The sequence below is a fragment of the Petromyzon marinus genome, chromosome 60 (assembly GCF_048934315.1).
Source record: "Petromyzon marinus isolate PM22_M1 ecotype Great Lakes invasive population chromosome 60, UKy_Petmar_22M1.pri1.0, whole genome shotgun sequence".
NCBI classification, from domain to species: domain Eukaryota; kingdom Metazoa; phylum Chordata; class Hyperoartia; order Petromyzontiformes; family Petromyzontidae; genus Petromyzon; species Petromyzon marinus.
The window spans coordinates 9298730-9312562 of record NC_133726.1 but is presented as its reverse complement, the minus strand read 5'-3'; the positions used below and the strand labels follow the sequence as shown (position 1 = coordinate 9312562).

Genomic DNA, 13833 nt, shown 5'->3' with positions numbered 1-13833 from the left:
ACACGTTCCCGTTGAAGTGAAATACTCTTTGTCCATCATCATCATCGATGTCCCAAGGCTTTAGTCCCCACCCTGAAGAACACTGCCAACTCCTCACCATATCGCAGCCCCATGCCTACAACACCTGGTAAGCCCTGGTGGTCACCAACCAGGCTCAAAAAGCCTGCTTAGCCTGACATGCGATGAGGTTGGGCACGGTCCATTCCTCACTCAAGATGAACAGCAAGTGCTGGGTGTTTGCTCGGTGTAGAATATTACATCGATACCTTCAGCGTGAATGTGTGTGTGCCTTGACGAGCTCGGAGTAACGCACATGGCTGCACAGTTCATCTGTTTGAATTTTGTTTTATTTCACATTACAGGCAAAAGCAATTCACTTCGGTAGCACGTAAGGGTATATAGGTCTTTTCAAAGGTTGGGGATAGGGGTGATTTGATGGTGATGGAATGTTCATTGAGGGTTACATATGTGTAGGTGTTGGTGTAATCTTCTGGATGTGTCCGGTCAGGAGGTATTTGTTGGCTGGGTTCATCTGAAACAAAATAATGACATGCTTTTTTTAAAACTCAACATACATTTGTGTCTATATTGACGAACACACACACACCAAGATCCCCATTTAGCCTTACATGCTGTTGGAGCAAGTACTGTTAGTGAGCACCTATGAAGGCCAGCATGGCACAAGTAGGTGGTGTGGTCGGCATCACGCCTGGCCGCCTTTGTCTTCCCAAAGTCAAAACAATACCATTCCAATACACAATTGCCACCATTCGCCACTAAGTGGCAGTGACGTCACCATGCCGCCTGTGCCAGGTCAGGTGCACTCCGACGCCACGTGATGTGTCGGAACTGACTCCAGTGCCATGGATTGCCTGACCAAGATGACTGGTAGATGCACCAAAGACAAAGACCCCCCATATAGCCTTGACGGACTGTTGGGGCAAGTGCTGTTAGCGAGCACCTATGAAGACCGGCACGGCACACGAGGGGGTGGGTGGCCAGCGCCACGCCCGACCGCCTTTGTCTCCCCAGTGGCGATGTTTACTACACACTGCACCAGGTATTCATTTAAGGCTGAGTCGACCTAGGAGAGGCCCAGGATCGGGTCATATATTTGGCACGATGTTGGTCATGAGCGGGAATTGAACTCGGGTCACCGGCTTCGTAGCGCAGCGCGCTGACCGCTACGCTACCGCTCGCACACACAGACACCACACCGACACCACGATATACCAGCATCCGCCACTAATCGGCGGTGACGTCGCCACGGCGCTCGTGCCAGGCTAGGTGCACTTTGAGGCCGTCACGTGAAGTGCGCACGGCTCACTGCTGGCAGGAGGTCAAGGGGCAGACCCAGAGGCGCAACGACCTACTGTCAACGGGGGTGGCTATGCAAGGCACTCCTCTCATTTCTCAGGCCTCCCCACTCCCCGTGGCTACGGAGCCTCCGTGCGTGCGTCTCCGCCTCACCTCGTCGCTTACACCAAGGGGTAGCTGGCGGCGGTGGCGATGCCGCACTGGTTGTTCTTGTTGCGGCTCATCAGGATGTAGCCCTTGCTGCCCCAGTCCGCGCCCCAGCTGCTCGCGGGGATGGAGAGACACGGGGAGACAGGTCGAAGGGGGGTTAACAACGGGATAAATAATTATTGAACACATTCGTCAATAACACTCCGCCTTCGAATGGAAACTGTTTGAGCGTTTCGTTTTAATGGGCGGATGTCTTGGGAGGTTGTTTATTGTTAATTGTGCTTGAGCACCACTGTCAACACAGCAGCACCATTTGAATCAGTTCTGTTTAACGGGGAAACACAGGGTGCTTCAAAAAAATGTGAACACTTCTGAGAGTGTGCGACAATACCATGAACAAATGTGCCGCCTCCTCCAGGCTCTGCAGACCACCTGGAGAAGATTCCAGGCACGCGTTGACAATAATGTCGAACAAATTGAGACTCTTTGACTTTTTGAAGGAATCAACATACATACTTGTTATCATGTGTATGTTGATTGCATTTTTTAAGCCCCCTGTGTATAGAGGGGAGGGCGAGACGATTGGATATAAGAGAGCCACGGGGGAAATGCAGGACAGCGTGGGGAGAGGGCACGTGGGGGGGAGGGGAAACGTGGAGACGGACAAGACGCGGGGCCCTCGCCTGTTCTTGACGAGCCAGAAGTCCGTGCCGTCCTGGGTGCCGTAGCCCACTGCGAGGACTCCGTGGTCCAGCTGCTCGCTGCTGCACATCGGCTCGTCGTAGACGCCTGGGCAAGGTGGGTGGTGAGAGGTGTACACACACACACGGTGTATACACACACACTCGGTGTACACACACACACTCGGTGTACACACACACTCGGTGTATACACACACACTCGGTGTATACACACACACTCGGTGTGTACACACATGGTGTACACACACAGTGTACACACACACGGTGTACACACACAGTGTACACACGGTGTACACACACATTCAAGAATAATACAAATATCCTCCGTGTAACCTGCGTAGCGTTGGGGTAAGTGCTGTTATTTACCATCGATTAAGGCCAGCACCACGCCAGCCAGTCGTCCTGTCTCCCCCGCTACTGTGCCAACTCGCTGTGTTTTAGCCACCCGGCGCTCCGCTCGTTGTTGTGAGCATCGCACCGCCGCCCTCCATTGTGGTTGTTGGGAGGGCGACTCCCACCGCTAACTGCCCAGCAGCATCAGCAGCAGCAGCGTCCTTCACGAGCCTCCTCCTCCTCCACAGAGGCCGATCTTGACACGGCCGGTACCCGGGCATCGGCAACGTCCAATCGGACCCGGCGCGCTGCTCACCGGAGCCGTACAGCTGGAAGGAGGGATTGCTGGCGTCGATGGCCACGGAGACGGGACCCACGGACGCCACGGCCTGCTTCAGCTGGGCCTCGTCGCCCGAGGGGATGTCCACGAAGCCCGTGCACGTCGCCCCGATGCAGCTCGGCTTGAACTTGCAGACTTCGTCCTGCGTCGGAGGCACGCGGCCCGCACGGCACCAATCGTCACGGCGGCGGCGGCGACATCAATCATCGAGGGGAATAGAATTGGATTCAAAAGCGCGTCACATGTGGTCATGACGAGGCGCTCTGGACGTCAGGATAAAGATCTGGGAAGTCCTCGACACGCACACACAAAGACAAAGATCCCCCGTATAGCCTTAACAGACTGTAGGGGCAAGTGCTGCTAGGGAGCACACACACCCTCGGACACTCGCACGCGTACAACCACCGACATTCGCCACTAAGTGGCGGTGAAGTGACACCACGGCGCTCGTGCCAGGCTAGGTGCACGGTGAGGCCACGTGAAGTTGTCGGAACGCCCGCCGGCAGGAGGTCACGGGACAGACCCAGCAGGTGCCACGGGTCGCCCGACCGAGACGACTGCTGCCCGATGCACCACCCGTGCCCCCTACCGTGCCAACACACGCACACACGTGCGGAGGGGGCGCACCGTGGCGGTGTACGGGTAGCACTCCTCCGTGTCGATGCCCTTGTTGGCGATGATGTACTCGAAGGCGTTGTCCATGAGGCCTCCTTCGCAGCCGTTGTTGCCGAAGCTGCCCGAGCAGTCCACCAGCTGCTGCTCGCTGAGCGACACCAGCTTCCCCGTCGCGGCAAAGTGCTGCCCCTCCAGCGAGCCCGTCTGTTCCGGGGGGGGGGGGGGGGGGGGCAGCACACGGACACGAGGCTCTCACGGCGGTCGTGCAGCCCGGGCCCTCCTCCTCCACGCACGGCCACCCCACGCCTCGCGGCTGGGCGAGCCGCTGTACGTGGAGGCACACGGGGAGACACACGGTGGAGACACACGTGGAGAGACAAGGTGGAGACACACGGGGAGAGACAAGGTGGAGAGACGGGGAGAGAGAAGGTGGAGAGACAAGGTGGAGAGACAAGGTGGAGAGACACGTGGAGAGAGAAGGTGGAGAGACACGTGGAGAGAGAAGGTGTAGAGACAAGGTGGAGACGCACGTGGAGAGACAAGGTGGAGAGACAAGGTGGAGACACGTGGAGAGATAAGGTGGAGAGACAAGGTGGAGACACGTGGAGAGACAAGGTGGAGAGACAAGGTGGAGAGACACGTGGAGAGAGAAGGTGGAGAGACAAGGTGGAGAGACACGTGGAGAGAGAAGGTGGAGAGACACGTGGAGAGAGAAGGTGTAGAGACAAGGTGGAGACGCACGTGGAGAGACAAGGTGGAGAGACAAGGTGGAGACACGTGGAGAGACAAGGTGGAGAGACAAGGTGGAGACACGTGGAGAGACAAGGTGGAGAGACAAGGTGGAGACACGTGGAGCGAAAAGGTGGAGAGACAAGGTGGAGAGACACGTGGAGAGAGAATGTGGAGAGACAAGGTGGAGACACGTGGAGAGAAAAGGTGGAGAGACAAGGTGGAGAGACACGTGGAGAGACAAGGTGGAGAGACAAGGTAGAGAGACAAGGTGGAGAGACAAGGTGGAGAGACAAGGTGGAGACACGTGGAGAGAGAAGGTGGAGAGACAAGGTGGAGAGAGAAGGTGGAGAGACACGTGGAGAGAGAAGGTGGAGAGACAATGTGGAGAGACACGGGGAGAGAGAAGGTGGAGACACGGGGAGATACAAGGTGGAGAGACACGTGGAGAGAGAAGGTGGAGAGACAAGGTGGAGAGACACGGGGAGAGACAAGGTGGAGAGACAAGGTTGGAGAGACAAGGTGGAGAGACAAGGTGGAGAGACAAGGTTGGAGTCACGCGAGTTGATACGCGGTGCGGACTCAGGGCGACGGGCGCTGCCCACTCACGGTGCTGAAGGCCCAGCAGGAGCCGCACTGGCCCTGGTCCTTGACCCCGGTCACGTAGCCCTTGTCCCTCCAGTCCACGCTGGGCGGCTCCACGGCGTCCCGCGCGACCAGGAAGGTCGAAGCGGCGCGGGGCTCGCGACGCGTGCGGTTCAGGAGGCAGTGGCCCACCACGAGGTCACGGAACTCACGGCCGGTCTGGGTGGGCGGACAGAGGTGGCGCGGGGGGAGGGGGGGGGAGTGAGGGAGTGGGACGGAAGGGGGTAGGTGGGTGAGGGAGGGAGGTGGGGAGGGAGGGGGTAGGGAGGGAGGAGTGAGGGGGGGGGGTGAAGGAGGCAGGGAGGATGGAGGGAGGGACCCATCGCAGATCCCGAGTCAACACCGCATCCCAACCAGCGAGGAGTTCCCCATCATCGTTTATTTTTCTGCCCGGATCAATCCGAGAACTTTCGGGGAAATGTCTGGAAATTGTGGCCCAGACGACGGCGCCCTGGGCCACGCCACCTCGAACACACCCAATGCCGTGCCTCTACCACACCCTGAAGCCACTGGGAGCTGTTGCACTTGTAAATCATCTGGCAGGAGGTCACGGGACAGACCCAGGGGCCACGGGTTGACTGACTCAGATGAGTGGCCGATGCACGACCTGTGCCCCCTACTGTGCCAACTTGCTGTGTTTTAACCACCCGGCACTCCGCTCATCGTTGTGAGCGTCGCTCCTCCGTTGTTGCTGGAGGGCGACTGCCTCCTACTGCCCAGTAGCAGCGTCCTTCACGAGCCTCCTCCACAGAGGCCGATCTTGACACCGCTGGTACCAGTCATCGGCAAGTCCACTCAGCTCCAAATCCTCCTGTACCACATCACTCCATCTCTTCTCTAGCCGTGCCTCTCACTGTTAAGCCCCCTCTATCCGGTCGAACAAAAGCTGTTTAGGCATGCGGTGGCTGGGCATGCGGGCTACATGACCCAGCCAACGCATCCACCACAACCACCACCCCAACAATCACCACCAGATACAGCAGCAGCAGCAGCACAGCGCACCAGATCGGCGAACTTGTTGGTCTCGAGGCGGTATGAGACTTTGCCCTGGTCAGCCAGGAGGTTGTTCTGCAGGACGAGGCGCAGGTTGGACTGGAAGATCTGCTGGCGGAGAGACTCCACCTGCTCGCTCTCATAGCTCTTGCCTGCGAGCAGCGGGGTCACGGTCCGGGTTGGAGGGGGTGCAAGGGGGTTAGGGTCAGAGGGTGAGCGCCGGTACCGGGGGGGTAGGGTGCTGGGGGCACTGTGAGCGGGTCCGAGTGTTGTTGGGGTCAGTGTTAGGGTCTGTGTTGGGTCAATATGTAGGGTCAATATGTAGGGTCAGTGTTAGGGTCAGTGTTAGGGGCAGTGTTAGGGTCAGTGTTAGGGTCAATATGTAGGGTCAGTGTTAGGGTCAATTTTAGGGTCAGTATTAGGGTCAGTTTTAGGGTCAGTGTTAGATTCAGTGTTAGGGTCAGTTTTAGGATCAGTGTTAGGGTCAGTGTTAGGGTCAGTGTTAGATTCAGTGTTAGGGTCCGTTTTAGGGTCAGTGTTAGGGTCAGTGTTAGGGTCAGTGTTAGATTCAGTGTGAGGGTCAGTTTTAGGGTCAGTGTTAGGGTCAGTTTTAGGGTCAGTGTTAGGGTCAGTTTTAGGGTCAGTGTTAGGGTCAGTATTAGGGTCAGTATTAGGGTCAGTGTTAGGATCAGTATTAGGGTCAGTGTTAGGGTCAGTGTTAGGGTCAGTGTTAGGGTCAGTATTAGGGTCAGTTTTAGGGTCAGTGTTAGATTCAGTGTTAGGGTCAGTTTTAGGGTCAGTGTTAGGGTCAGTGTTAGGGTCAGTGTTAGATTCAGTGTTAGGGTCAGTTTTAGAGTCAGTGTTAGGGTCAGTGTTAGGGTCAGTGTTAGGGTCAGTATTAGGGTCAGTGTTAGGGTCAGTATTAGGGTCAGTGTTAGGATCAGTGTTAGGGTCAGAGTTAGGGTCAGTGTTAGGGTCAGTGTTAGGGTCAGTGTTAGGGTCAGTATTAGGGTCAGTGTTAGGGTCAGTGATAGGGTCAGTGTTAGGGTCAGTGATAGGGTCAGTGTTAGGGTCAGTGATAGGGTCAGTGTTAGGGTCAGTGATAGGGTCAGTGTTAATTTACGAGCAGTCTCTGCACTGTCTGCCCAGTGTTGTTCTCTGCTCTAACACTGGCGGTGAGGCTTGGCCATCAAGAAAGCTGTCTCTGGTGTGGACCAATCAGTTTCAAAGACAATGCATAAAACATGATGAGAGCATGTTTATTTGCATATTTTACCACAAGTAACGTGTGTGGTGAATGCAGACTTGATGCCTTGCAAAAGGTATAATCTATTTGGTGTTTGAACATCTAAACACACCTCCTAGTTGTGTAGGCAGAAAGGGGTCAAACGAGGTGCTGGGTGGTGAGTGTGAGCTGGGTGGTGTGAGCGAGATGGTGAGTGGTGAGCAAGGTGGTGAGTCTGAGTGAGGTGGTGAGCAAGGTGGTGAGTCTGAGTGAGGTGGTGAGTGGTGAGCAAGGTGGTGAGTCTGAGCGAGGTGGTGAGTGGTGAGCAAGGTGGTGAGTCTGAGTGAGGTGGTGAGTGGTGAGCAAGGTGGTGAGTCTGAGTGAGGTGGTGAGTGGTGAGCTGGGTGGTGAGTCTGAGTGAGGTGGTGAGTGGTGAGCAAGGTGGTGAGTCTGAGTGAGGTGGTGAGTGGTGAGCAAAGTGGTGAGTCTGAGTGAGGTGGTGAGTGGTGAGCAAGGTGGTGAGTCTGAGTGAAGTGGTGAGTGGTGAGTGAGGTGGTAAGTGGTGAGCGAGGTGGTGAGGGGTACCGTGGTGAGTCTGAGTGAGGTGGTGAGTGGTGAGTGAAGTGGTGAGCGAGGTGGTGAGTGGTGAGCGAGGTGGTGAGGGGTACCGTGGTGAGTCTGAGTGAGGTGGTGAGTGGTGAGCGAGGTGGTGAGTGGTGAGCGAGGTGGTGAGGGGTACCGTGGTGAGTCTTCCACGACTCCCACTCCAGCTGCTCCACGCTGAGCGCCTGGGCGAACGCCAACAGCGCAGCGAGTGCCGTGACACGGAGCATCATCCTGCCGCACCACCAGCGGCATCATCGTCAGCATCACTACTCCACCATCACTACTCCACCATCACTACTCCACCATCACCACTCCACCATCACCACTCCACCATTACTACTCCACCATCACTACTCCACCATCACCACTCCACCATTACCACTTAACCATCACCACTCCACCATCACCACTCCACTATCACTACTCCACCATCACCACTCCACCATCACTACTCCACCATCACTACTCCACCATCACTACTCCACCATCACTACTCCACGATCATTCCTCCACCATCACTACTCCACCATCACCACTCCACCATCACCACTTAACCATCACTACTCCACCGTCATCACTCCACCATACCTACTCCATCATCACTACTCCACCATCACTACTCCACCGTCATCACTCCACCATCACTACTCCACCATCACTACTCCACCATCATAAATCATTTATAACTGACCTGTTGCAATCATCAATCCATCATCATAAACAACACATCGCCATCAGTAATGAATAATCATCAGCAGCCAGCAGTATTATGAGACGCATCATCATTGCTGCTTTGAATGTCCACGTGATCATACCGCATTGAGCTATCATTTGTGAGAGCCAGGTCGCTTCTGAAAAATATCTACATAGCTCAATGGGCATTTACCTAATAAAATAAAACGAAGTTTATAGTTTTTTGTAATAGTTTTAATAGCAGCACAATTTTACGTCAAGTATTCATCTTCGCTCACGAGTTCCCGCTCCTCACCATCTAGCTCACCCCACGACCCCTTAATCTCCCCCTTACAACCACTACCACCGTTCCCTCGTCCTCTTCATGACCTCTCTCCATGGCTATTCCCATCTTTTTCATCCAACCCATTCATCATCATGGCTATCACTCATTCCCCATCTATCCATTCATCATCATAATTTGCTCTCGTCAATTATGCTTTTATTAGCTTCAAAGACAATGCATTTATTATCAGAGCAAGTTTGTTTGCACGTTTTAGCACAAGTACGTGTGGCTAATGCGGACTTGATTCCTTGCAATAGCTACGTCTTATTTTTTAACACCTGTTGTATTGCCAGACAGGGTCAAACCGCATTCTTATTCATCACAACTCTGCCTTGACAACGAATTCACGCATCACAGATTCGCCCAACATTCCCTTCCGTGCATCGTCCTCACGGCCAAGATTCAAACTCGCCGCCCGTTCATTTGCCTCGACCCATCACGACGAGACGAGACGCTCCGAGCTGCCGCCTGCGTCGGATCATCTCCTCGACGGTTGCGCCGTGAACCCCGTTCGGCACACGGCGGATCGAATGCACGGTGGACGCGGTTGGAAATCGTCAACGAAAGAATAAATAAATACACCCGAGGCATTCCGCTCGCAAAAGAGACCCCTCCTTACCTGTCGTGGAGTAGAGAAGGCTTCTGAAGAACAGGTGAGTTCACAGGTGAGTCCCGCACCCTGTCGTACTTGGGACTGAGTGGGGACTGGTGCCTTATATACGCACACAGCTGGTGGGTCACCTGCAGTCACAAGACTGCACCTGAGCGCGTGTCAGCCCGTGTGTGTTTATAGGTGTGTGTGTGTGACTGTTAGCATATTAGTGTACAGATGTGCGTTTATAGATGCAACGCGTGTGACCACGTGGCTGTGTGTGCGCGCGAACGCCGATTGCCCCAAAAGTTTGTTTACGGCTATGGGGGTGGGAGAGATGATTGTACAAGTGTCAGCACATTTGTGTACAGGTGTGTGTGTGTGTGTGCACAGCATAGGTACGCGTGTGTTCGTGCCCAGGTATGTCAGTATGTGCCTGTATGTGGGTGAGCGGTGGTGCAGCGGTTAGCGCTACGCTGCACTACGAACCCTGGCGACCCGAGTTCGCTCACGGCCAACGACGGTGACAATTATCCGAACCAGTCCTAGGTCGACTCAGCCTCAAATGAGTACCTGGTGCTGTGTGTAAACATCGCCACTGGGGAGACAAAGGTAGTCGGGCATATTCCTTGCCACCCACTCCATCATGTGCCGTTCCGGCCTTCATAGGTGCTCACTAACAGCACTTGCCCCAGCAGTCTGTCAAGGCTATACGGGGGATCTTTGTATGTGGGGAGCGGTGGTGCAGCGGTTAGCGCCACGCTGCACTACGAACCCTGGCCTCCAGAGTTAAATTCCCGGCCACGGCCAATAAAAGTGACAAATATCTGAACCGGTCCTGGGCCTCCCCCTAGGTAGACTCAGCCTCAAAGTATATACCTGGGTGAGTGTTGTCGGTGTCGCGGCGAGAGAGAGGGTCAGCAGTGCGTCACGCTCGTGTCAAAGAATGGTCCCGGATGATGACATCACAGAACTACTTAGGAGGATTGCCTCAACAACTCGCCTCTCCACAGTCGGGGGGGGGGGGACGCGTTGGATCACGGTCCCCGGGTAAAGGGGCGCTCGTCTCACGCGTGCCGATCCTAAACTTTAAAAAAAAAGTTCGATTCTCCAGAGCGGGGAGTGCAGTCCCAAAAAAATTAGTGAGAACCAAAAACGGAACGGAACGGAGCCGGAACGGAACAGAGACACACGGAACGGAGCCAAACGGAACAAAATAAAAGGATGATCTCGTTTTGTGTGCACTGCGTTGCAGCCAAACCTGGCGACCGGGCCCGAGGCCGCCAAGCAGGTGGTCGACCCCGGCCTCGTCTGGCAGGAGCGGCGCGCAGGTGATCGTGATAGAACACTCGAGAGGAGAGGCCTCTCTGCGCGAAGCTAAGAAGGGCCATTGCCCGAAACGTCGCTTTTTTGTTTTAAACAGGCCACGCGCGTCGTCGTTACGGGCGCACGTGCTTGCCCGCTAGTTGAGGTTTAATCACGGGGGATTTTGAGACGCAGATTCGAGGCCAGGGCTCTTGGCCGTTGCCGGCTCCGTCTTGCCGATGCAGCCATTACCAAGCCACCTCTCATTGTGGTGTTGTTGTTGTTGTTTACGTTCTTTTATAAGGTGCAGCAGACCCAAGAAAAGGCTGCAGAGCACCGCACGGACAACAAAAATCATCTCTGAGTTTAACACGTAGGCTTTCGCGACCAATATCATCCATAACATAGGGTTTTCTTGGGGTTAGATCGTGTAAATATCTACGCGACCTAACCCACAAAAAACGCTCTATTATGGGATAACATCTCTCAGTTGGTGTAACCACTTCCACCTCGGGGTCACGGGGACCAAGATCACCCGCAGCGCCCCGAGGGGCAAACGTGAGCGGTAAATGACTTGCAGATGTCCCTCTCTTTTTATGTGTTTTTTTACTGCAGGTCCCATGAATGGCGTTGAGGTTTTTTTTAACTAAGCGAAGACGACAATTATTCACCGGGGCTAACCGGCGCTCACGAGAGCTGTCAATCGGCCACGTTTCATCTGCCGCTGGCCAAGTTGTGGCTCAGGCCTCGGAGGTCAGAGGTCAGATCCGCAGATCCGTCACCGCTGAGATCCAAGTTTGAATCCCGGGTTCAATAACGAGGGGTTCACTAACGAGGGCTTTTCCAGCGTCGTGGGTTGGTGTCAGCCTGGTCACCAATAACTAACAACAACAAAAACAAAGATCCCCCGTGTAGCCTTCATAGACTGTTGGGGTAAGTGCCGTTAGCGAGCAGCACTTCGTGCAAGTGACGTCATCTAATCTCTCCCTCTATTTAAGGAACGAATCGGGAGGATTTCTCCACAATTCTGGCTGTCGCCTGACGAAGCTAGCTGTAATTACTGGCGAAACGTCGTACTCAGTAAATTTTGTCGCTTTGCTCTCCAATAAACCACCGTTGTTGCTTTACTAATAACGAATTGGCACGTTCTGTTTACGTGACAAACCTGACTCATTGGCTGTGTCGGGTGGTGGCGGGTTTAACAAGACATTTTTATATTTACGCGATCTAACCCAAAAAACCTGATATTGTGGAGCGGCACCTATGAAGGCCGGCACGGCACACGATGGCGGGTGGGTGGCCAAGACGACGCTCGACCGCCTTTGTCTCCCCAGTGGTGTTGTTTACTATACACCGCACCAGGTACTCATTTGAGGCCGAGACGGCCTAGGGGAGGCCCATGACCGGTTCAAATAATCGTCACCGGTGTTGGCCGTGAGCCGGAATCGACCTCGGGGCCGGGTTAATAGCACAGTGCGCTGACCGCTACGCAGTCGCCAATGAGTGCACACACACACACAAGCCTGTAATTAAAATGTTGGTTTCTGCACTTAAATTGGTTAAGTTCCACTATATTGAGAATTATACGACTTCGGTTAGTCATTTCAAAGACATTACTCTGGGTAAATCATTGGCATGAAGAGACACAGCGATAGATCATTCGACAGGTACATCGATCACGTGTCTCGCCACAAGCTGTGCACAAAAGTCTAGAAAGCTTTTGAGAACCCACAAGGAGCGTTTCTGCTTCAGGATGCTGGGACAATGATTATTTTTTCAGCCACGGCCTGTTTGCATCGTACGGATTCTCAAACCTGCTTGCTGTACTCCCACTTCTAGGTTGAAAACTAATTTATATTAAAACTGCGTTTTGGTGTTTAGTTTGTGTTGTCCTTCCCCCGCACCTCTGACTAGCGCGGTTGGCTACGTACGGTGCGAAAGAAGTTCAACATACGTACACACACACACCTCGCTGCCCAGTAGACCGGTAGCCTCGCAGCACGTGACAATCCCATCGTGATCACCCCCCCCCCCACTCCATCCCCTTGCAAAGTTCGAGATCACAACAGACGATGCACAATCACCGATCTGACAGAGGAGGCATCGAGTGAGCAAGATGGGCTTTGTGTTCCGTGCCGAAGTCTCGTTCACGCTGAACAATCTGCCACTGCTGCCACGTGGGGCTGTGCCCCTTGCTCCCTCCTCCACTGCTGCACCGCAGAGGCTTCAGAGTGAAGCGGCAGCAGCAGCAGCAGTCGAGGTGACGATGATCCAGCAACGGTAGCAGCAGTCGCTCCCTTGTCACTCTTCTAGCGCTACTGCCGTGGCGACTGTTCCTGTTAAACTTCGCTCACTCGGGCGACTCGACACTGTTTAACCCCGTCTATACCGTGGTGTGTTCAACCATCACACTGCAGGCCACAGCAACACACTCGTTCAACCTCTTCCACTCACCACAATTCACGCCACAACAACACACGCACTCACCACAATTGAGGCCACAACACTCACCCATTCACTCACCACGACACACTTGATCAACCACTCTACTCACCACTTTTGAAGCCACAATAACACACTCACTCACCCACTCACCACAATTCGGGCCACAACACTCACCCATTCACTCACCACAATTTAGGTCACAACACTCGCTCAACCACTCCACTCACCACAAATCAGGCCACAACAACACTCACCACAAATGAGGCCACAACACTCAACCACTCCACTCGACACAAATGAGGCCACAACACTCACCACAAATCAGGCCACAACAATACTCACTCACTCTCCACAAATCAGGCCACAACACTCAACCACTCCACTCGCCACAAATGAGGCCACAACAATACTCACTCACCACAAATCAGGCCACAACAATACTCACTCACCACAAATGAGGCCACAACAAGACTCACCCACTCACCACAAATGAGGCCACAACACTCACCCACTCACCACAAATGAGGCCACAACACTCACCCACTCACCACAAAAACACTCACCCACTCACCACAAATGAGGCCACAACACTCACCACAATTCAGGTCAACCCCCCCTTCTCTTCCCGCCACATTCCCTCACACCGAGCGGATCCATTTCGGAATTCCCTTGCAACCCATCTCAGCCATCGCCTCTGTTCAACACAAAGTTCTGACGAGGACGTCGCTCGAACACTCAGGAACCCCGCCACCTCCACCCTCCTCTCTTCCTCTCGCTGGCCGCGAGGCGCCGCCGCTGCTCAGCGCTGCGAAAATAAAT

The 13833-nt window shown here is 54.3% G+C and overlaps 1 protein-coding gene across 1 annotated transcript; it reads right to left on the bottom strand.

Annotated features, from left to right (window-relative positions):
• Positions 1–329: 329 nt before the first annotated feature.
• On the bottom strand, positions 330–13741 carry LOC116955482 (procathepsin L-like). Its single transcript, XM_032976590.2, has 9 exons — positions 9292–13741; positions 7788–7885; positions 5833–5975; positions 4795–4989; positions 3469–3660; positions 2818–2983; positions 2151–2256; positions 1471–1578; positions 330–532 (listed from the first exon to the last, which is right to left on the bottom strand). Exons 2-8 carry the CDS (start codon positions 7882–7884, stop codon positions 1479–1481), a joined length of 999 nt encoding a protein of 332 aa, XP_032832481.2. The 5' UTR covers position 7885; positions 9292–13741; the 3' UTR covers positions 330–532; positions 1471–1478.
• Positions 13742–13833: the final 92 nt, after the last annotated feature.

Excerpts from the sequence above, each read along its gene's own strand:
- LOC116955482 (XM_032976590.2), bottom strand. The coding sequence starts at position 7,884 with ATGATGCTCCGTGTCACGGCACTCGCTGCGCTGTTGGCGTTCGCCCAG. Across the intron at positions 3,661-4,794 it reads CCTGCTGGGCCTTCAGCACC|ACGGGCTCGCTGGAGGGGCA; the intron begins GTGAGTGGGCAG and ends CCCCCGGAACAG. Across the intron at positions 1,579-2,150 it reads TTCTGGCTCGTCAAGAACAG|CTGGGGCGCGGACTGGGGCA; the intron begins GCGAGGGCCCCG and ends CCCCGCGAGCAG.